Source organism: Acipenser ruthenus, chromosome 2 (genome assembly GCF_902713425.1).
Source record: "Acipenser ruthenus chromosome 2, fAciRut3.2 maternal haplotype, whole genome shotgun sequence".
Taxonomy (NCBI): Eukaryota; Metazoa; Chordata; class Actinopteri; order Acipenseriformes; family Acipenseridae; genus Acipenser; species Acipenser ruthenus.
Genome location: NC_081190.1, coordinates 72,425,315 through 72,448,783, shown reverse-complemented (window position 1 = coordinate 72,448,783; position 23,469 = coordinate 72,425,315). Strand labels below are relative to the sequence as shown.

At 38.2% G+C, this 23,469-nt stretch overlaps 1 protein-coding gene and 1 pseudogene across 1 annotated transcript; one reads left to right on the top strand and one right to left on the bottom strand.

Moving 5' to 3' along the window:
- The first annotated feature begins 5,515 nt into the window (after positions 1 to 5,515).
- Positions 5,516 to 7,313, top strand: LOC117408407 (cerberus-like). The gene is made up of 2 exons (XM_034013367.3): positions 5,516 to 6,156; positions 6,523 to 7,313. The coding sequence occupies exons 1-2, from the start codon at positions 5,815 to 5,817 to the stop codon at positions 6,817 to 6,819; spliced, it is 639 nt and encodes a 212-aa protein (XP_033869258.1). The 5' UTR covers positions 5,516 to 5,814; the 3' UTR covers positions 6,820 to 7,313.
- Positions 7,314 to 7,316: 3 nt separating this feature from the next.
- Positions 7,317 to 22,619, bottom strand: LOC117408440 (cytoplasmic aconitate hydratase-like; annotated as a pseudogene).
- Positions 22,620 to 23,469: the final 850 nt, after the last annotated feature.

The following is a 23,469-nucleotide window of genomic DNA, read 5'->3' as shown; positions in this document are numbered from 1 at the left end:
CCAGATATGTCTATTCTATGGAATTGTGTGCTGGTTAAAATCCTTAATTGGTCTGCTTCCATTTCCAGAAAACAGTCCCTGGTAATGTGGGAGATTACACTTTTTGCTGCTAGGTATAGTATTTGCAAGGCTATAGTCATATAGTTTTTTGGATGTTAGGAGTTAGGATGGTATTTACTCGCGCACAGTTTTGAATGTTTTTTTCTGAAACTCTCCTTTAACAAGTCTGAAGGGGACACTGTATTATTTACAACGTGAAATAACGTCTTCAAACCTGTTAACAGTGAGCAGTTACCTTGGGATTACACCCCAGGTTCAGACGCATTGATTGGACTAATGTATCCGCAGCCGACCTAAGACTCACCGTTTCAACGGTGTCAGTAGTGCTCAACAGAAAAGAATGCATACAGAAAAATATTGTATACTGGTCATGGGCTTTGGTTTTGCCGAGAGCCGTAACTAAGCATTTAGCTACCGGGGCATGCAAATATATATATATATATAGGCATGCGCCTCCGGTTGAAGCAAACGGAGGTGGATGGAAAGACTACATATCGCAGCTACAGGGGCATCCGAGACTCCATATCGCAGCTACAGGGGCATAAAATGTTATTTTTTTTCTTTTTTTCTTTTTTTTTTTGGATGTAAGGAGTTAGGATGGTATTTACTCGCGCATAGTTTTGAATGTTATTTCCGAATCTCTCCTTTAACATGTCTGAAGGGGACACTGTATTATTTAAAACGTGAATTAACGTCTTCAACCTGTTAACAGTGAGCAGTTACCTTGGGATTACACCCCAGGTTCAGACGCATTGATTGGACTAATGTATCGGCAGGCGACCTAAGACTCACCGTTTCAACGGTGTCAGTAGTGCTCAACAGAAAAGAATGCATACAGGAAAATATTGTATACTGGTCATGGGCTTTGGTTTTGCCCAGAGCCGTAACTAAGCATTTAGCTACCGGGGCATGCAAATATATATATATATATATAAATTGTATGCGCCTCCGGTTGAAGCAAACGGAGGTGGATGGAAAGACTCCATATCACAACTACAGGGGCATGCAAGACTCCATATCGCAGCTACCGGGGCATAAAATGTTATTTTTTTTCTTCTTTTTTTCTTATTTTTTTGGATGTTAGGAGTTAGGATGGTATTTACTCGCGCACAGTTTTGAATGTTTTTTTCTGAAACTCTCCTTTAACAAGTCTGAAGGGGACACTGTATTATTTAAAACGTGAAATAACGTCTTCAAACCTGTTAACAGTGAGCAGTTACCTTGGGATTACACGCCAGGTTCAGACGCATTGATTGGACTAATGTATCCGCAGGCGACCTAAGACTCACCGTTTCAACGGTGTCAGTAGTGCTCAACAGAAAAGAATGCATACAGAAAAATATTGTATACTGGCCATGGGCTTTGGTTTTGGCCAGAGCCGTAACTAAGCATTTAGCTACCGGGGCATGCAAATATATATATATATATATATATATATATATATATATATATATATATATATATATATATATATATATATATATATATATATATATATAAATTGAATGCGCCTCCGGTTGAAGCAAACGGAGGTGGATGGAAAGACTCCATATCGCAGCTACAGGGGCATGCAAGACTCCATATCGCAGCTACAGGGGCATAAAATGTTATTTTTTTTCTTTTTTTTTCTATTTTTTTTTTGGATGTTAGTTGTTAGGATGGTATTTACTCGCGCATAGTTTTGAATGTTATTTCCGAATCTCTCCTTTAACATGTCTGAAAGGGACACTGTATTACTTAAAACGTGAATTAACGTCTTCAGACCTGTTAACAGTGAGCAGATACCTTGGGATTACACCCCAGGTTCAGAGGCATTGATTGGACTAATGTATCCACAGGCGACCTAAGACTCGCCGTTTCAACGGTGTCAGTAGTGCTCAACAGAAAAGAATGCATACAGAAAAATATTGTATACTGGTCATGGGCTTTGGTTTTGCCCAGAGCCGTAACTAAGCATTTAGCTACCGTGGCATGCAAATATAAATATATATATATATATATATATATATATATATATATATATATATATATATATATATATAAATTGCATGCGCCTCCGGTTGAAGCAAACGGAGGTGGATGGAAAGACTCCATATCGCAGCTACAGGGGCATGCAAGACTCCACATCGCAGCTACAGGGGCAGAAAATGTTATTTTTTTTTCTTTTTCATTTTTGGATGTTAGTAGTTAGGATGGTATTTACTCGCGCATAGTTTTGAATGTTATTTCTGAATCTCTCCTTTAAAAAGTCTGAAGGGGACATTGTATTACTTAAAACGTGAATTAACGTCTTCAGACCTGTTAACAGTGAGCAGTTACCTTGGGATTACACCCCAGGTTCAGACGCATTGATTGGACTAATGTATCCGCAGGCGACCTAAGACTCACCGTTTCAACGGTGTCAGTAGTGCTCAACAGAAAAGAATGCATACAGAAAAATATTGTATACTGGCCATGGGCTTTGGTTTTGGCCAGAGCCGTAACTAAGCATTTAGCTACCGGGGCATGCAAATATATATATATATATATAAATTGCATGCGCCTCCGGTTGAAGCAAACGGAGGTGGATGGAAAGACTCCATATCACAACTACAGGGGCATGCAAGACTCCATATCGCAGCTACAGGGGCATAAAATGTTATTTTTTTTCTTTTTTTTTTCTTTTTTTTTTTGGATGTTAGGAGTTAGGATGGTATTTACTCGCGCACAGTTTTGAATGTTTTTTTCTGAAACTCTCCTTTAACAAGTCTGAAGGGGACACTGTATTATTTAAAACGTGAAATAACGTCTTCAAACCTGTTAACAGTGAGCAGTTACCTTGGGATTACACCCCAGGTTCAGACGCATTGATTGGACTAATGTATCCGCAGGCGACCTAAGACTCACCGTTTCAACGGTGTCAGTAGTGCTCAACAGAAAAGAATGCATACAGAAAAATATTGTATACTGGCCATGGGCTTTGGTTTTGGCCAGAGCCGTAACTAAGCATTTAGCTACCGGGGCATGCAAATATATATATATATATATATATATATATATATATATATATATATATATATATATATATATATATATATATATATATATATAAATTGCATGCGCCTCCGGTTGAAGCAAACGGAGGTGGATGGAAAGACTCCATATCACAACTACAGGGGCATGCAAGACTCCATATCGCAGCTACCGGGGCATAAAATGTTATTTTTTTTTCTTTTTTTTCTTTTTTTTTTTGGATGTTAGGAGTTAGGATGGTATTTACTCGCGCATAGTTTTGAATGTTATTTCTGAAACTCTCCTTTAACAAGTCTGAAGGGGACACTGTATTACATAAAACGTGAATTAACGTCTTCAAACGTGTTAACAGTGAGCCGTTACCTTGGTATTACACACCAGGTTCAGACGCATTGATTGGACTAATGTATCCGCAGGCGACCTAAGACTCACCGTTTCAACGGTGTCAGTAGTGCTCAACAGAAAAGAATGCATACAGAAAAATATTGTATACTGGTCATGGGCTTTGGTTTTGCCGAGAGCCGTAACTAAGCATTTAGCTACCGGGGCATGCAAATATATATATAGCTATAAAATATTGTATACTGGTCATGGGCTTTGGTTTTGCCGAGAGCCGTAACTAAGCATTTAGCTACCGGGGCATGCAAATATATATATAGCTATATATATATATATATATATATATAGGCATGCGCCTCCGGTTGAAGCAAACGGAGGTGGATGGAAAGACTACATATCGCAGCTACAGGGGCATCCGAGACTCCATATCGCAGCTACAGGGGCATAAAATGTTATTTTTTTTCTTTTTTTCTTTTTTTTTTTGGATGTTAGGAGTTAGGATGGTATTTACTCGCGCATAGTTTTGAATGTTATTTCCGAATCTCTCCTTTAACATGTCTGAAGGGGACACTGTATTATTTAAAACGTGAATTAACGTCTTCAACCTGTTAACAGTGAGCAGTTACCTTGGGATTACACCCCAGGTTCAGACGCATTGATTGGACTAATGTATCGGCAGGCGACCTAAGACTCACCGTTTCAACGGTGTCAGTAGTGCTCAACAGAAAAGAATACATACAGGAAAATATTGTATGCTGGTCATGGGCTTTGGTTTTGCCCAGAGCCGTAACTAAGCATTTAGCTACCGGGGCATGCAAATATATATATATATATATATAAATTGCATGCGCCTCCGGTTGAAGCAAACGGAGGTGGATGGAAATACTCCATATCACAACTACAGGGGCATGCAAGACTCCATATCGCAGCTACCGGGGCATAAAATGTTATTTTTTTTCTTTTTTTTTGGATGTTAGGAGTTAGGATGGTATTTACTCGCACATAGTTTTGAATGTCATTTCCGAATCTCTCCTTTAACATGTCTGAAGGGGACACTGTATTACTTAAAACGTGAATTAACGTCTTCAGACCTGTTAACAGTGAGCAGTTACCTTGGGATTACACCCCAGTTTCAGACGCATTGATTGGACTAATGTATCCGCAGGCGACCTAAGACTCACCGTTTCAACGGTGTCTGTAGTCCTCAACAGAAAATAATGCATACCGAAAAATATTGTATACTGGCCATGGCCTTTGGTATTGCCCAGAGCCGTAACAAAGCATTTAGCTACCGGGGCATGCAAATATATATATATATATATATATATATATATATATATATATATATATATATATATATATATATATATATATATAAATTGCATGCGCCTCCGGTTGAAGCAAACGGAGGTGGATGGAAAGACTCCATATCACAACTACAGGGGCATGCAAGACTCCATATCGCAGCTACCGGGGCATAAAATGTTTTTTTTTTTTCTTTTTTTCTTTTTTTTTTTTTTTGGATGTTAGGTGTTAGGATGGTGTTTACTCGCGCATAGTTTTGAATGTTATTTCCGAATCTCTCCTTTAACATGTCTGAAGGGGACACTGTATTACATAAAACGTGAATTAATGTCTTCAAACTTGTTAACAAATATATATATATTTGCATGCCCCGGTACCTAAATGCTTAGTTACGGCTCTGGGCAAAACCAAAGCCCATGGCCAGTATACAATATTTTTCTGTATGCATTCTTTTCTGTTGAGCACTACTGACACCGTTGAAACGGTGAGTCTTAGGTCGACTGCGGATACTTTAGTCCAATCAATGCGTCTGAACCTGGTGTGTAATCCCAATGTAACTACTCACTGTTAACAGGTTTGAAGACGTTAATTCACGTTTTAAGTAATAGAGTGTCCCCTTCAGACATGTTAAAGGAGAGATTCGGAAATAACAACACTGACGTGACAGCAGAGCTGAATTAGCACGTGCTTATCATATTTAAAATCTCCAACAAGTTTGTTTGTGAAGTTTGGCAGGTTAAGCCCCCCACTGACAGCAGCCCAAACAACTGGACTGGGCATCTTTAAAAAGGTTCACTTTCATACTCGACTTGCTACAGCCAAGTTGACAAGACAACAAGACAACAACAACGACAGAATATCCTGCAAAGAAACATGTTTTTGATGTTACTTCGTTTGCTGGTGATCAGCGTTCTAACCAGATCAGGAAGTCACGTGTGGACATTACACAATCACCACAGGCGGAAGGTAACTGGTTCAGATTTTGAAAACTGACTCCGGCAGGCTAGATCTTCTGGTGGTCTGACAGCAGTGGATTTCTCCGATAGGAGCAGGGACGAAGACTCCGAGTTGAAACTGAAACATGCGATCGAAGCACTCATGAACCAAACACAGAAAAATAATGAAGACAGCAGGCACGCTTTCGGGAGGATCCCGTTATCTGGATCTCAGTCCCAGGAACTCGGTTTCGGCGGTGGTCCTCCCGGTCGTGGAATGCTGGAAACCATGAGTCACGCAGCGACCACCAGCATCATGGCCGGTGCCAGATCAACACCACCAGACAGTTTTAAGAGACCGTCGCAACCTCCTCCTTTAAAACATGCCAAACAATTCTGGAACCACTTCGCGTTCAGGAGAAGGTCAGACTCCCAAGAAACGATTGTGCCTATCAAAACCACAGCGGTTCAGCAGCAAACTTGTAGGGCGTTGCCATTTTTACAGGTAAGAACACTAACAGAAATATTGCGATAGGTCTAGTTTAATTTGGTATAAAGAATAATCGCGTGTGCATATGCTACACTTTGGGGTATACAATAACCAATGCGATAATCAGAGGAGAAAGTAGGCTAAACCACTGCGACTGACTGCGTTTGCAGGAAATGATTATGTGAAAACGTTCTGTTTTAAAAGTATGTTATTAAAGTCAAACAACCTACCAGTAGGCCTAATATGTATTCTTCTGGTACCTGTGGTTCAGCTGTTCAGATAGATGCTCCACTGAGAATTAATATGCATTTTATATACAGTGCGCCTATGTAATTAAATGCATTAATTACTAAGTGAATCAATACTTTTTCTTAATTCTAGAGTGTGGTCCATGAGAACTGCGAGAAGGTAGTGCTGAAGAACAACCTGTGTTTCGGGAGGTGCAGCTCTGTCCACGTTCCTGGAAACGAAGGCCGTACGTACACCATCTGCTCGTACTGCGTCCCCACCAACTTCACCACGAAGACAGTGGAACTGAAGTGCAAGGGTTCCGTCAGCGTCACCAAGCTGGTCATGCTGGTGGAAGAGTGCCAGTGCGAGGCGCAGAAAGGCCGGCCCCCGCAGCTGGGGCCCTTCTTATTGGACTCGAGTTTAGGCATCTTCACCAACCAAGCATAAGTGGATTATCAGCAGAACCTGAACCTATACAGAACGTATATTTGGTTTGTAACATTGCAGTTCAACTACTGTGCCTAAGTGTGCTGTTGTACTGTAGGGAATAGATACTAAACAATGTAAGCACAATTATGAACATGGTTTCAGATGTTGCATTGAAATGAATTGTAAACTAAGCATTTCAGTGCCTTGCTAGCCATTGGTCTTTTTTATATTGATATTATGCAAATGTTATTATTGTAGATACTATACACACTTCACTTTCTGTACCCACTGTACTTAAAACTGAATTACAAATAGTTACTTATTTTCACATTTGCAATATCTGTCAACTTATGTTCATACTACCACTGTTTGCATTTTAGACCACTACAAAAAAATAAATACGTATGTATTGTACATGTAAACTGTATGCATACTAATGACAAAAATATGTACTGCTGAATTTGAAATAAAAACATGGAATCACTGACAAAAAGAGAACTGTGGATCTTCACACACAGAGGGCTTTATTAAAATACAAAGGTACATTTTCTGAAAGGTTTACAACTTCTATTATTATTTGTTTATTTAGCAGACGCCTTTCTGCAAGGCGACTCAGACTAGGGTGTGTGAACTATGCACCAGCTGCAGAGTCACTTACAACAACATCTCACCTGAAAGATGGAGCACAAGGAGGTTAAGTGACTTGCTCTGGGTCACACAATGAATCAGTGAGTGAGCCAGGATTTGAACAGGTGAACTCCTAGTTACAAGCCCATTTTTTTAACCACTGGACCACACAGCCAAAACCAAATAAGAAACAGCTTAGTTGTAGATACAGGAAGTGCTGTTCTTGATGTGTCGTCTTGCTATTTTTATATTGTTAAAACAGTTCTATTAGAAAATGTGCCTTTGCACTTATTGTTGAATTGTGCCCTTAGTCTTTTTTGTGTCTTGGGCAGGTTTTTCGACCTGAAAAAAGAAACAAGGACCAGGGGTCACAAATGGATATTAGATAAAGGGGCATTCAGAACAGAAAATAGGAGGCACTTTTTTACACAGAGAATTGTTAGAGTCTGGAACCAACTCCCCAGTAATGTTGTTGAAGCTGACACCCTGGGATCCTTCAAGAAGCTGCTTGATGAGATTCTGGGATCAATAAGCTACTAACAACCAAACGAGCAAGATGGGCCGAATGGCCTCCTCTAGTTTGTAAACTTCGTTATGTTCTTATGTTAAGAACAAGAGTTGGAGTTTGAACGCAGAACACAGGACCCCGCTATAAATCAACCATATATTAGTCATTCAAACTTGGGCTGGTTCTCAAATGGCTTGGCTGGGTTTACTGGTTTGAGTGAGAAGAATGTAGAACTTCCTCAGTCAAATTTAATTCTACTTTAAAAAAAAAAAAAAAAAATCAGGTATCATTTACACATATTTCAATATCATGATGTATTGAAGTAGTCATGTGCAAATTTATTAGAACAACCCCATTGCTTCTTCTATTCTGATTTGTTGTGCATATGAAATCAAACCACTGTAACTGTAAATCTTGGAAAATTGTCAAACTAGGCAGATTAGTGACTGTCTAATTTAATAGATGACTAATAGGCCATATGTGGAATTAATTAAAAATAGTAAGAGAAAAGGAACACATAGCCTTGAATGATTCAGAAGACTTTTTAGAAGCTGTTTAAGATGTCTAAAGTGGTCTAACATTTTCACGAGTATTGTTTCTATACCACTGATTACTGACGGAAAACTGAAATTCTCACACCCAGAGGTTTTCATGCAGGTAGTATATAAAAGGATATCAATTACAAATCTTTAGGTGCTTCCAACACATTTGCACACTACTGTATTTTTGTTTATTTGTTGTGTTTTATATTTAATTTACTATGCATTTCTATGTCAGTGGTTCCAATTTTTTCCTGTATACATAGACATTTATTCACTGATTGATTGGTTGACTGATGCAAGCAGGCCTAGCCTCAGCAGGAAGAAGTACTGCTTTATCCCCCTATAGATCTTTTCTATGTATGTTTAGTCAATAGAAAAGCTGAAATGATGACAGGAAAAGCATCAAGTTTTAATCTGGCTTCATGTTAGAAACATATTGTCTACATTTGCTATAACACAGGATGGTTAAAGAAAACAGTGTCATACAGTAACAGGATGGACAATTCCCATTGGCATGGGGCTCCAACTTGTAAATTACTAATGCATCATGGGATAACTGAACAAATGTTTGCCATTTGGGAAATGGCTACCTTAGTCATGATCAAAACTGCTGCATATTGGTGCAAAAAATGAACTATGTTAACATGGAGAAAAGGAGAAACCATTTATATACCTTTTGTTTCTGTTAAGGAAAAGTATGGTGTTTTAAATTTCACACAAACTCCAAAGACGCAAGAGATTAAAATTATTGACAAACATCCCAATAGAAAAGAAAAATACAGTTGGTCAGATATATAGTATTTGTGTGTGGGGGATCTAACATATTTTTTGAGCTGGTACAAACAGGACAGAAAGCAAAGGTCCATGTAGTGCAGATCCAATATTACCCACGCCATGATTCCTATAAACTAAAAAACTGTAAAACATGTAAAAACTGAATCCAAAACTGATTATTTTCTCTCCTTTTTTCCCTTTCCTTGCTCTTGTTAATGTGTGCTTTCAACTGAGAGACACTGGGTGAGCTGGGCAACACCGATCCATCTTAAGGCTTCAATCATTTTTTTAGCATTTTGCGAATCATGTAGTTAAGGATGCCTCCGTTGCGAAAGTAGGTGAGTTCCACGTCCGTGTCAAACCTCATCCGAGCCTTGATGGTCTTCCCTATGTCCAGCTATGGAAATAGGACCAGAACACAACACAAGTCGCTGCCTTTAAAAGCTAGAGCAATTACTTAGATGGTTTTTTACTGCCATTCTTCGCTAGGTATACAATTGTTCAGGGAAACTGTACTGGAGCTAGTTTGTGTTAAAACTTCCTGTCTTAAGCAAGTAAATGTGAAACTAAACATTGGACCTAAAATTGTGTTGTAAACTTAACAAAAAGATATTTGAAAAATGTCACACCCCATACTTTCCTGTTCTACGCTGTCACGTTTTGTTTCTCAGAATTATCTTAGAACTGGTCTGTGAGACAGTGGAAGTCTTAGTGGTCAAAGTTTCAGTACTGATCATGCGAAAACCTGTGAAAAGGTGTTTGTTTTGTGTGGTTTTTTTTTACCTTAATATCCACTATCATTCTGAGTGTGAGCTCATCAGTAATGATGATAGTGTAGCGCTCCTGGCCAGTGAGCCCCAGAGACTCTACAGTGTCTTCAGGGAGGAACTCCAGAGGGATCACTCCCATTCCTACCAGGTTACTGCAGTGAATACGTTCATAGCTCTCAGCCAGAACAGCTTTGATTCCCAGAGAGAGAGAGAGAGAGAGAGAGAGAGAGAGAGAGAGAGAGAGAGAGAGAGAGAGAGAGAGAGAGAGAGAGAGAGAGAGAGAGAGAGAGAGAGAGAGAGAGAGAGAGAACCATTTAATTTTACCAACTTTAAGCAGACAAGCAGTTATCTAAGTGCTGCGCTGATGTCATACTGTAAAGCGTTAATCTTTGTTTGGAGGTACTTGTTCTAAGATCATTGCCACAGATACAGCATTTAGTCACATAAATGCACTCTGTTATACATAGGCTTGTTATTATGCGATTTTTATTTGTTTGCCAAATCAACGATAAATATCGACGTTTATTTTAGAAAGAATCCACCAGGGGTTATTTTTATCTTTATTTTTCAATTTAATTCAAGCAGAGAATGGGTGAAATCGACCTTTATGCTTTAAAAAAAAAGCCAGACTTTTTATGCTATTGAAAAACGTCTTATTTAGCGAAACCCCTTTATATTCAACATGCAACAAAACCATGGTTACCAACATTCTAATTGAAATAACGTTTGGTCACAGCGGAGCTATAGCTACACAAATTAAAAAATTGTCTCAAATAAACCGTAGAAAACGCAGCATATAAAAGTGTGTAACACAGACTTTTATAGCATAAATTTCCGAGTACAAATAATACGCACAGAACAAAACATTAGATAGTTGAACAGAACTAGCTTGCACTTAGACGGGCCTGCTTCGTCCTGCCGCGGAGACTTCAGCCGTTGGCCAATATTCATTAAGTGTTTTTCTCTTGTGCCCCATTTTCAAATCAAACTAGTAACTGTCACCGTATACCTAAAGCAAAACCTTACATACACCTTAAACCGCTAATTTCAAAGTAGGCGCTTTGAATGACAGGTGCTGTAGCTGGCAAATGAAAGTGCAGAGTCAGTGCAGGTCTTGATGATTGACAGTCATTTAAACAAATTATTATTATTATTATTATTATTATTATTATTATTATTATTATTATTTATTTATTTATTTATTTCTTAGCAGACGCCCTTATCCAGGGCGACTTACAATCGTAAGCAAATGAAAGCATTCTAGCACTGCTTCAGTCAACGCGATCTGTCAGAACAGGGTGAAACTACAGTACTAATGGACCACTGAGATAATTGACAGCGACCCCCAGCCATTCAGAGCGGAACGGAGATGGGACAGACAGCAATTATAAACTACACAAACTAGAGAGGATTTCTAAATGATTATATTTGGTAAGAAAATAAAAAAAATAGTGAGTGGTTTTACTGAAGTTTATTGTATATAAATTTATTTCCATCTAACTCCGTCTAATATTTTTTGGGAATTCGACATTTAACAAGCTTTACTGATTAATACCGAAAAGTAGCAAGCCTAGCTATACACAAAATCACTATGTCCGACCGAGGGACTTGCACTGAAAACAATTCTGTATCTGTGTATACAGTATCTGTAAAGCTAAGCAAGCATTGATGGGTGGTGGCAAAATGTGTATACTACATTCCGCACAAATAAGGAAAAAAAATCAATGCTCCAACTCAATATTTGAAAAATAGGATTCATAACATAAAAAGGTAAGGATTTGACAACATTTATTTTAATACCATTTGTTTGTTAAACAAGATTATGGACCCATTTAATCTTTAGCACATTTTCATTTTTCATTTTTTATTTTTTATTTTTTATTTTGTATTATTTATTATTATTATTATTATTATTATTATTATTATTATTATTATTATTATTATTAAACAGCAAGGTATGATGAAGAACATGTCCTACCAGAAGGAACGGTCCCTTTGTTGCCCAGTCTCTTGAGCTGCCTGATCCATACTCCTTCCCTGCTAGGATGATAAGAGGGCCAGCCTGCTGATATCTCTCAGCAGCATCAAACACATCAAGCTGTCAGGGGAAAATAAAATCATTCATGACATTCTACTGTATGTGACAGATCACTACATGCTGCTGTATTAACCCTATATGGTACACAAATCAAGAGTCACTCCTTGCCTACAGTAAAAACTCAGTACTGTAGCTAAACAGCACAATAAAGGTTAAGGTTTTCTCACTGTTTCTCCAGAAGGTAAATGAAGGGTTTGTGGCACTTGTTTGCTCAGGAACTTGTTAAAGAGAGGGATATTTGCGAAGGTGCCCCTTGCCATGACTGCATCGTTGCCACCGCGAGACCCATACGAGTTGAATTCTCGGGAGGCCAGACTGCAAGAGAAAAAAGATGCTAATGGGAAACTGGGCCAAATTCACCACATATTTGTTTTTTTCCCCCCAAAGGAAAATGGTAAAGAAATAGCATCTATTTTTGTCCAAATGTTTAATTTCTTACCCGATTAAAATGTTATTAATTGTGTTCTCTATCATTCTGTATTGTTGCTCCTGTTAGGTCATTGTTTATAATGACTAACCATGCAAAAAATACCCTTTTTATCAAAAGCTGAAAAATTACCACAAGGGCTGTGATTTCTATCCTCCCAAAAACTTTGGTTTCATACAGATTTTCAGTTTACTAAACACACAGCTGTAGAGGGTAGAAATTACAATTTTTTTAGAAATTCAGCTTTTAAAAATGTTAAAAAAAAGACATTTTCTGGAGTAGTTGGCATTACCAAACTGGTTTCATGGACCTTGATCAGCATGAATCTTGGGACTACTGAATGTTACCAGCCATACACATTTTTTTGCTTACAAAAGAACAGTAAAAAATGAATAAACATTTCCCAAATCTGTTAACACTGGTTTCGATAAACAGTATTTATTGAACGTTTATACTTCTGGCAGTGTATTTAAAAAATATATAAATTATTTCAGAAATACATGTAGCAAATTAACTTCCCCTTTCTTACCCTCTGCCAGATAGATAGCATGCTGCAGGGCTGTTTCTCGCAATATTCCCAGCAGGGGAGATATGGTCACAGAGTCTCCCAAGTTTAACAGCACATATGCATCAGTTATCGACTTAGGGGTCCTACAGTCTGTGAAAGTAAAACTAGGTCGTTACAGAACTCTAATGAAATAAAAAAAAATTAGCTGTAACTCAAAAGACCTTGTTTGTTTTTTCAGCTAAGCTGTCTCAATTAGAAATCACAGCTGCTGTTTCAACCTGTCTGTTTTAAATATTTTGCTTCCTGAAAAACAGAAGTCCTATCTCAATGGAAAAAGACAAAACAACAAATTCCAAGCCTGTGGATCAGAGGGAGGAAGGGGATGTATCATGTCTGACTCCTGCCCCATGTGTTATTGAACATTCTGACATTAGACAAATGCTGGGAATACACTGAATGTCGTTTAGATAGATTTCAACATTTTCAATTGACATGCAATAGGCAGAAAATTTGGGTAATTTTCCAGAAACTGATTCAAACAACTACAAAAGAAACACATTTAATATAATACTCCAATTTAAACAATTCGCTTAGAAAAACGCACTATACCGGTATGCATTTTGTGTTAATTGAAGGTATAAAACAGCATAAGGTTAAGCTAATTTACTAACTTAAGTGGTGCCAGAATGCTGATCTATGAGAAAATAATATATAGTACTCACAAGACTTTCAAAGAAAGGCGGTGGTGTGATGTATGTTAATTTGGGGTCCCAGGTGTACAGCTCATCAGAAGGTGCCTTTAGAACATTCCAACGTTCATTGACTGTCTACAGGAAGAGACCGGAAAAAACTGAATTTCATTAAAGCTCAGATTTTAGCAACTGATTTATATTTATTTGTATTGTTCACTTTGTCACACAGAGTAAAAATGCTTTTGTAAAACCAATCCCAATTTGTTCAGAGCTTGTTTTTATAAGCTCCATTAGTGTCAATTTAAGTATAACCTCTATTCGTTTTTATAATGTCCTTTTGAGTGCCAAGACATGGGGATAGATTCAATCTAATACTAAGGTACATGTGCATTCTGAGAACTGAGAAAATTGTGCAGTTTTCTAGTTTGTGGTTTATCAAATCAAACAATTCTTGAAAATGTAAAGCACAAATGGGAGGAGATATAAGACATTGCTTGGGACCAGATCATTGTGGTAGATAATAAACACGCTAAAAATGACACACCTTGCCCTCTTGTGCGGCGCCTTGAATTTTTGTTTCAATGCCTTGGTTGAGTTGGTGTACAGAATTTAGATTGAATCATTATGATCATTATGATCCCTGTTGAAATGACAAATATTACATTTCAACCACCAAAAAGGATCTACCTAGGCCTAAATATACATATATAGTCAGGGTCAAACATAATTTGAGTAAAATATGTTTTTGTGCCACAACATCCCAAGAACCTTGTTTTTCTGTAAATTTCTTGCAATTTGTCGTCATCAAAAATTAAGCCTCAATTTGAAAACATCCCACATTTCATCCAATGAATTAACTGTCATAGAACTTTGAGAAATTTCAAATTATAGCACATTCTAAGCATGAGACAATTAGTAAACAATGTGACTTTTGACACAAATCAGCTAGTTTGACCACTTTCCCAATAAAGCAAGCCCCACAACTTTACTTGTAAAGTTACCATCTAGTTTTGTAAACAACATTTGCATAAATAATTTTGGGGATTTGAACAATTTGGAAAATTGTAATTTATAAGTTGACGGCTGTTTTTGTCAAATATCCTAAAAGTACAAGTCTCGCACTCAATTTATTTTTAATACGATTATAAACATTCCCTCCTGGAAATGCTATCTCACAAACTCTTGTGTTGATTCTATTTCAGTATGTTCAAAAGTTCCTACTAGTTTCTATTAAAAAAAAACAAAACAAACAAAAAAAAAACACAACACATGCACACATTTAGCAACTCTTATTGGTTTACTTTTAAACATTATATTTACTTTAACTTTCTATTGTAAACAATCAATGTTTCTAATTATTTCAACTTCTACCCCTAGCCTAAACCTTTATAACCTATAAATGTTACAGTTTCCCTTTGTGACTTCTTATTTTATAACAGTGTAATGGGCAGTGTTGTGTGACACACTGCCGTTACAGGTCCTGCCCGGTGAGTCGGTGAGATAAGATGATGCTAAAAGCACTAAAGCAACGATTGCAAATGAGCCTGGCTCTTTTGCATTGTGGTTTACCCTCCATTTGAATGCCCAACTGATTTTTATGCTGTACTGTATTTTTCGATATGTGTCGATAATGGCGAATAACAATGAGGTTTGGGGATTTGTTTTATTTCAACATTGTATCAATTTATGACGTAAGTGGGCAGTAAAAGTGATACAACAGACACAGTTCAAAAGGCAACAAGCTTTTCTATACAGGAGAAAAAAGATGCTCAATCAATGTATTTGCTTTATAACAACGTTTCCCCTGCGCAGTGAAATGTCAAGGTTTGTAAACTACCTTCAAATGTATTCTCCCATAACAAAAACATGTTATCAAATATAGATAGGAAACTAGTGTTTCTGCTAGTTCTCTCTCAAAGAAATTGGCCGGTTTTGTTACGTTACATTGTCTGTAGGATTTTTCTTCTTTGCAACACTTTTGTATAATTGCAACACGCAGCAATACAATGTAGCAATTATGCAAGAATACCATAGTTGAAAATTGCAACTTTGTATATAACTGTGTCCCAAACCAGCATACATGTATCCATTTTACAATCTGCTTGGTCAGCTTTAAAATCTGTATGCTCAAAAACTCAATTCAAAATAATAATAAAAAATGTCAAATGAAGGACTGGGACTACTATTAGCATCAAACCTATTACCAAATGACTGTAGAATAGATCTGATTTCCAGAGCTAGCAGAAACTTCACAGTTTATGACTAAAGTGCTTAAATAAATATGATCATATATGCCGTGTGAGCCCTGGGCTGGTTTGATTACAAACGATCCGCCCCCAGACAGGTTAGCATTCACACAGGGCAAAAAGAATAGCTCCGCACCACACGTTGTGGTAAGGGCCTGTGGTTCTCAGAGAGGGACCGCAGCAAATGCAACTGGTAGGCTACCAGGATGCTATTGAAGTTCCTTAGCCGTGCAGCCAAATTAGGAATGTAATGTAATGGAAGCCTCAATGGGCCAGGCCCAGCTTTTCCACATCATGTCCATCGAACTGGAAACAGCAGGAGCTGTTGCCAGATGGTCCCAGGAAGACTGGATTTCATATAGAAAATCCGGGTGAACGGGGGGGGGGGTTATATAGGAGAGGCCGTAGGCTTATGTCAAAAATTGATTGCCTTGTTTGCAAGGTTGCAGTGGCCCTCTTCATTAGCAGTATGAGCTCTGCCAACAAGGAGAGCTTAACCGCAGGGGACGTGTCGCCAGACTCCACGTCTTCAGACGGGGTGGCCAAATCCTGTTTGCCCATCCTCCTCTGAGGCAGCGATGGACAGTATGTCCTCCTGTGGCCAATCTGCGCTTGCAGCCCCACAGGCCCCCAAGGGGGTAGATGCGGCAGGTGGCGCCGAACGATCGCACAGTAATTCAGCGAGAACAGTTCCTTGGTGGGGAACAGCTGCCCAGATCTTTTCCATCTGCTCCGAGTCTGCTGGTCGCCTGGAACGGTGACTCTTCTTCCTCTTCCGCGGGGAGGGGAAGGAATGGCAGAACTCGAGGAGGATGAGGAAGACCAGAAACCTCTCTAAGAAAGGGTGATGGAGAAGAGCGCTGAGCAGGAGTTAGGGATGCAGAACGCTTCTAAGAGCTGCAGGATAATCTCTTCTCAAGCGTGCGCTTGGGGAAAGGTGCACAAAATTTGCAGAAGCTGCAATTAACCAGTGTCTCCTTGACCTGCTCTGAGCACTTGCCATGCTTGTCCTCCATAGGCAGACTGTCCTTGCATGTCTCACAGGGATACAACCCGGAGATGACGCAAGGAGCAAGCAATGCAATGCAATGCAATTTTCAGTATAGGGTTGTGCAGCTGTTGCCTCAATCTGCTTATATATATATATATATATATATATATATATATATATATATATATATATATATATATATATATATGAATGGATGAACAGCCTTTGCAATGGTGATGTTAAAAAGCTGTCACCAAAACGGCATCAAGATGCTGGGGTTGAAATTGCAAGAAACAACTGAAGAGAGTATCTCCGTCCTGCACAGTGCTGCTGAGCCCAGCAGCTGCTCTTGCTGCATGTGTGCTAAGCACCACATTGCAGACAGGTCTGTGCGCAGTATTTTAAAACAGAAAAAAAAACACAAAGAGGAAAGACTCTCAACAAAAAAACAGTAATTTTACAATTACATAAATAATAGTCTTGAAAGGAAAAGTGCTTGGTGGGCAGCTTTGGTATACAATATTCAGGATTCGGGTCTTTAGGAGGTAAATACCCGTATGGTAATGGTTACATTTCATACTTGAAAGGGAATCAAGTATGTACTGTCACAACAATAATGTGCAGAGATTAGACAGGTGTGGATTTAAAGTAGAACTCAAATGCAATTCCCTCTCCACTTACAATTAACTTCAGCTGTGCTGGATACTGAGAACTCTCAAGCAACCCACCTCAATTTTTTCGTAAACCTCCTTGAACATTGCTGGAATGACAAACTGACACTCGATCGCTTGGATCTCATCCCTGGTTGGCCAAATGTCCCTCAGAAAGATTTCTTTTCCTTGGGGGTTGACACCTACAACCACAGATTATGTGTTAAGGTTAATTTGGATTCAACTTTTTGTGTACAAATAGTTTGCTCTTGGACACTTTAAGCTCAGTGCTGATCTACAATCTGCAACCTAATTCAAGTGTAAATGTGTGAAACAGAAACAGTTTTCTTCCAATACCATTGGAAGAAAACATGAAAGATTTACACTGTGTTCCAACTGTAGAACCCTAACCCTCTGCAGCACAGGCCTCCAGACACTGTCGAACAACAATAACATTGCCAAACCACAGAGCTACACAGTGCCCATAGTGTCCAGGCATCTTACCCAAAGGCTCTTTTTCAAAGTCTATCTGAACAGTCCCAGCAATGGCATAAGCAATGACCAGTGGAGGAGACGCTAAGTAGTTGGCGTGGGTGTTGGGGTGGACACGCCCTTCAAAGTTCCTGTTTCCAGAAAGTATCCCCACAACCACAAGATCCCCCTGAATGCACAGATAGATACAACACAATGAAACACCAATGTGAGTTTCCAGAAATTATCAATCTGAAAGCACTAAAACTAAATATTGGATTATATACATTGTTTTTTGGGTTTTTTTTAAATATGTAAAAGACTAGAAGTTAACAGCCATAAATGTTACAACGCTAGTAACAAGCAATTCGGGAGGTTCATTTAAGATTTTGTCAGATTTGAAAATATTAACAGATTATTTTCCTTTCACGAAAAACTGCATTTTGGTTTAAAGGCCTTTATAATAAGTGTTTACAGGTTAAAAACTTTCATTTATTTATTTGTTGTATTGTATTTTTTACCGATTTACCTGAGTAATGGCTTCCACAACTGGTTCTGGGATAGGCCCGCTGTTTCCAATGCATGTCATGCAGCCATAGCCGACCACTTCAAATCTGTTGGGGAGGGTGAAAAATACAACGGCCAATGAGAGAGGGATGTTACTTTATGATTAGCTTATGCAAGGCTATCTAGGAAACATCTGTCATTTGTGTTTTCTGAACTGTGGAATTATTATGTTAAACCTAAAATGATGCAGCAAGCAAAGGCAATGTCTTTTTTCAAGCAACCGCACAAATCATTCTGCAATTTTAGCTTTAGTCACCAGATGTCCAGACATGAAATTAAACTAAAGCACAATATTTCAAGTTCACAAATTTAGATGGGAATAAATGATCTTCTAATGGAAGACAGACTCCCATAAATCTCAGCGGGTACACACTGCTCTATTTCGCAGTCAAATTTGTAATTAGAAAAGTGGTGCTCACTATCATCAGGATTCAAGGGCAGTGGCCAGCATAAAACTAGATTAAATAAAAAGGGTCCATCTGGAAGAGTTATCCCTCAGTGCCTTTTGGCTCTCAGTCCTTTGATAGACTAAACTCTGGTAGAGGTTTATTATTTGGAAATGTGAATAATACACATATGACAAATACCCCAGCTGTGAGAGGAAAGGCATCACTCCACTCTCTTTCAGGTAGTAAGTGACAACCCCACTTCCAGGAGACAGGCTGGTTTTCACATAAGGCCTCATACTGAGCCCTGCTTCAACAGCCTTCTTAGCCAACAATCCTTAAAAAGAAAAAGAAAAAATGAAATCATACAAAAATCAGCTTCTGACTCTTATTGACACTAACATTTTTTGTCAGGGTCTTTTGGTATTCAAGTATGTATTTACTGATTTTTGTCAATTAAAAAGGGGTTTAAAAAACAGGTTTAAATCCAAGCAATTGAAAATCGTAACAAGACAATGTTAACTAGTGATTTCAAATATTAAACTTTTTTTTTTTAATTGCAACATGTGTTGCTCCTGCTTTTATTTTTTTCCTCTGGTAGCCCTGCTAAGTTAATAGTTTGTTGTTATACTCATTTGGAGTAGTTTTTTGTATTGTTTTGTGATGTTAATTTTGGTGTTGAATGGGAAAATATGAGGGTTTAAAATGGAGATGGATACCTGCGCCCAGCATGACGGATGGGTTGCTGGTGTTGGTGCAATGGTGATGGCTGCTATCACCACAGACCCATGGGAGAGGACAAACACCTGGCCATCATATTTAAAATTGACTTTGGCAGCATGATGTTCAGGTGCTATTTGGAAACTTTTAAATCCTTGCTACAAAAGACAAGCGCAAAAAAAGGATAAAACATTATTATTCTATTAAAAATAAATATGTTCTCCCTTGTTATTTCAATATCTGACTTACACTCACAGGGTAAATTCATTACAAAGAACAGAAATGTATGTAAACATAGCCTATCCGTGAATTAAAGAAATTTGTGACGGGTCAATCTGGGAATAACAAGGGAGTACAGCATACATTTCTGTGAAATGTTCCAACTTTAAATCCCTAAAAACAACCATTAAAAATGTGACTGTTTGGAGGTACTATATGTTAAGGCATTACGGAGAAATGGGTTAATTTTGTTAATTAGCCTACTACGTTTGACAGGCAAGCTGCCCTGAAATAACCGGTCCTGACTGTTTAAATTCAATACATGTAGATCTTTGCACAGGAAAGGAGTGCCACAGATAGGCATGGAACAGACATTGTTTGAAAATATCATGAACATTTCACAAAAAAGGCTTTAAAAACATTTCTCTAGGGACGTCTTCTAGATTTTGGCTTCTAAAAAGCTAAAAGTTCAAATTAGCATTTCACTGGAAGAACAAATGTTATGTTAAATGGAATGTCCAAGCTGTTTACCATTTGTCAGCTGTCACAGAGCTGTTTGATAGGAGGGGCTGGGTGTTGAGCAAAAGGATAAATGACAGCCACCACAGGTTTCTGAATAAATAAACACTTGCTATGTGTAAATAACTATGTAGCCCACTTAATAACAGGATAACTGCAGTCACTGTTAGTTATCACAATTGTACTACTGTACAAGTTTTTCCATTTGTATGGCGCTGGTTAAAAAATGCATGACTGAAAAAAAGTTTTATACCACAACTGTAAACAATGCCAATACAGCATAGCTATTAATAATAAGGAAAAGGAAATAGGGGAGAGAAATGATTTTATATTTATAGTTTGATTATATTTATAGACAATTTGGTTTGCTTTGTTTTTTCTTGTTTACTGTGCTTGATCATAGAAAAACATACAGGTGTTCTTGTTTGTGATTATAGCCTTTACATGGTATAGTCCAATACATTGAAATAAAGTCTTACATTTCCACCTAAACAGCTTTCAAAATCTTTCTTCATTTCAGAAATAACTACTTTGTCCTAGGGGCGTTTGGGGCCGCTGCAGCAGGGGACTACAGTGCTGAGGTCCAACCTCACCACCTGGAGGGAAACAAGGAAGATAGAAAATTGATCCGTTTGGACTCTTCAAAGGCATGACTGGTTTTTTTTTTAGTAAACTGTACACAAAGTATTCATGACCGTTTCAAAAGAGGTTCTTTTTTCAAACACAGGTGACAGTGGAAATGACATTTTTGATGCTCCCATGGCAGCAACATAATTTGGTTCAAACATACATTGTGATAAGAGCATCACTTACAAGAATGTAACGTTGCTGGTACAATTACCAAATGCACAGCTTTGCAGGCTTGTATTTGAATCCTGTGAAATTATTCAAGAATCTCAAAACCATCAAACAATTCAGCATGATTGCACCTTCAGAGGCAGATTCAGAACAAGAGACCCAGGACAGGCGAGGCATGAACTACTTACTTAACTCCACAAGGGAATGGGCTCTCCAGTGCCTGCACACAGGTAATTATGAGGAAGCTACATTGCCATGTCACATACCAGAATCTTTTATGAGCACCAACATTTGAAAGCTGAAACAATGCAACAGGAACCACCTTTAGTAATGTAACAGCAGTACCTGGGTAAAGTCTGGGTCCTGAGAAGAGTCGCTGAAGTCTCTGAACATCCCGACCGCTTTCAGATACCTGGTAATGTAACGTAGCTTGTCTTTGTCTTTTCCTGAAGCAAAATAAATTTAAAAAAAAAAACAATACAGCATATACATGACATCATTACCCATAAAGTGTTTAACTGTAGTCCCATTTTCTACAACAGGAGGTCACTGTTCACCACAGATCCCAGGGAAATAACAATGTGATATTTTTTCATAGGGTTTAAAAGTGTCAAGAAAAAAAAAAAAATATTATTAAAAAATGCCACTCCATTCTATAGAAAACTACAAAGGTAAAAGATATCTCTTAAAAGTAAACAAACTTTTAAAACCTACTTCATATGGCAGAAGTGTACTTACTGTACTAGACCAATGCTTTCTTAATACAACATCTAACCATCTTATTTTTTAGTCCTGCAGACATACTTGAGAGAAAAGTGCGGGATTACCAAACATTCTGAGAATTTGGAATACTCAAGTTCCTACCATTTCTATCTCTATTCTTCTTGAATCCACCACCTTCTTGGATCTCCCTCCCTCCTCATCCACCAAGAACCTCGGTGTCACCCTCGGACTCTTCCTCTCCTACTCTCAACATCAGGGTTGCCGATTTTTTATATATATATTTTTTAAAATAAAAAAAATCGGATTTATTTGATTTAAATCCGATTTTTTTTATTTAAATGGATTTTTTATTTTTTTTTATTTTTTAATTGTGGAATTTTTTTTTGTAGTACCGTTGTTGTAGCTCTACAGTACCTCCAAACTGTAAATTTAAGGATGTTGGAAATGGTTTTTTGTGAATAGTTACATACCAAACTAAAGCCAATTATTTATCATTGTGGCATCCTCTAAATGTGAACTACAATGTGTGAACTACAAGAATTTAGCAATGGAGTACGCCAGAGAAAAATACCCCTCACTCATCCTAGTCATTCGTTTCTTTTACTTTTCTTTCTTTGGTTCTTCAGTTCTCATCTGTTTGCTCCAGATACTTAATGCTGATGTGGTCAACTGGGAAGAAGGCTGCAGTCGCTCCATACTCTGGACACATGTTAGCAATGGTGGCTCTGTCTGCGATAGAGAGCCCAGCCACTCCAGGCCCAAAGAACTCCACAAATTTACCAACCACGCCAACCTGTCGCAGGTGCTGCAGAGAAAACAATTTCATCATGAGCAATATGTATCATTCTTTAGCAAATGTGTGATCAACCCTAATTTTCAAACTATATACCAGACTATTATAGAAAAAATAATTAGTTGCCCGAACCGGGCAACCACAATTTTGTTAATTCTCAGATCAAAACCTGTCTAAATATAAAAACAGAGCTTAAACTGACTTCTACTGCTCCTCTCTCGCTCCCCACGTGGACGATCTGATAATCTGATTTAATTAGACGTGCATGACGTTGATGGAAACACAACATTCTCAACGTTACCTGTATAAACTGTCCGGTTCGCCCCAGTATAACCGCGTATGTAAAATAAAATGAATCCCCTTCCAAAAAAATGAAGGAAAGCGGCAATCAACAACAGGACTGTATCCCCTCGACAGCATCAGTCTCTGCTGTGCCACAGGCTGCTGGTAAATGGGATGCGGTGGAGAACAGGGGAAAGGGCTCGTCGGGCAGACTGCAAAGTCTAAACTGATGCAACGTATATCTGTGACTGAAAGTGATGCTGTATATCGCAATGAAATGTTCAATTTTTGTTGGTCTGGATAAGGGTGTCTGCTTGGTAAATAAATAATACATTTTAAGAAAATAGCAATGTTTAT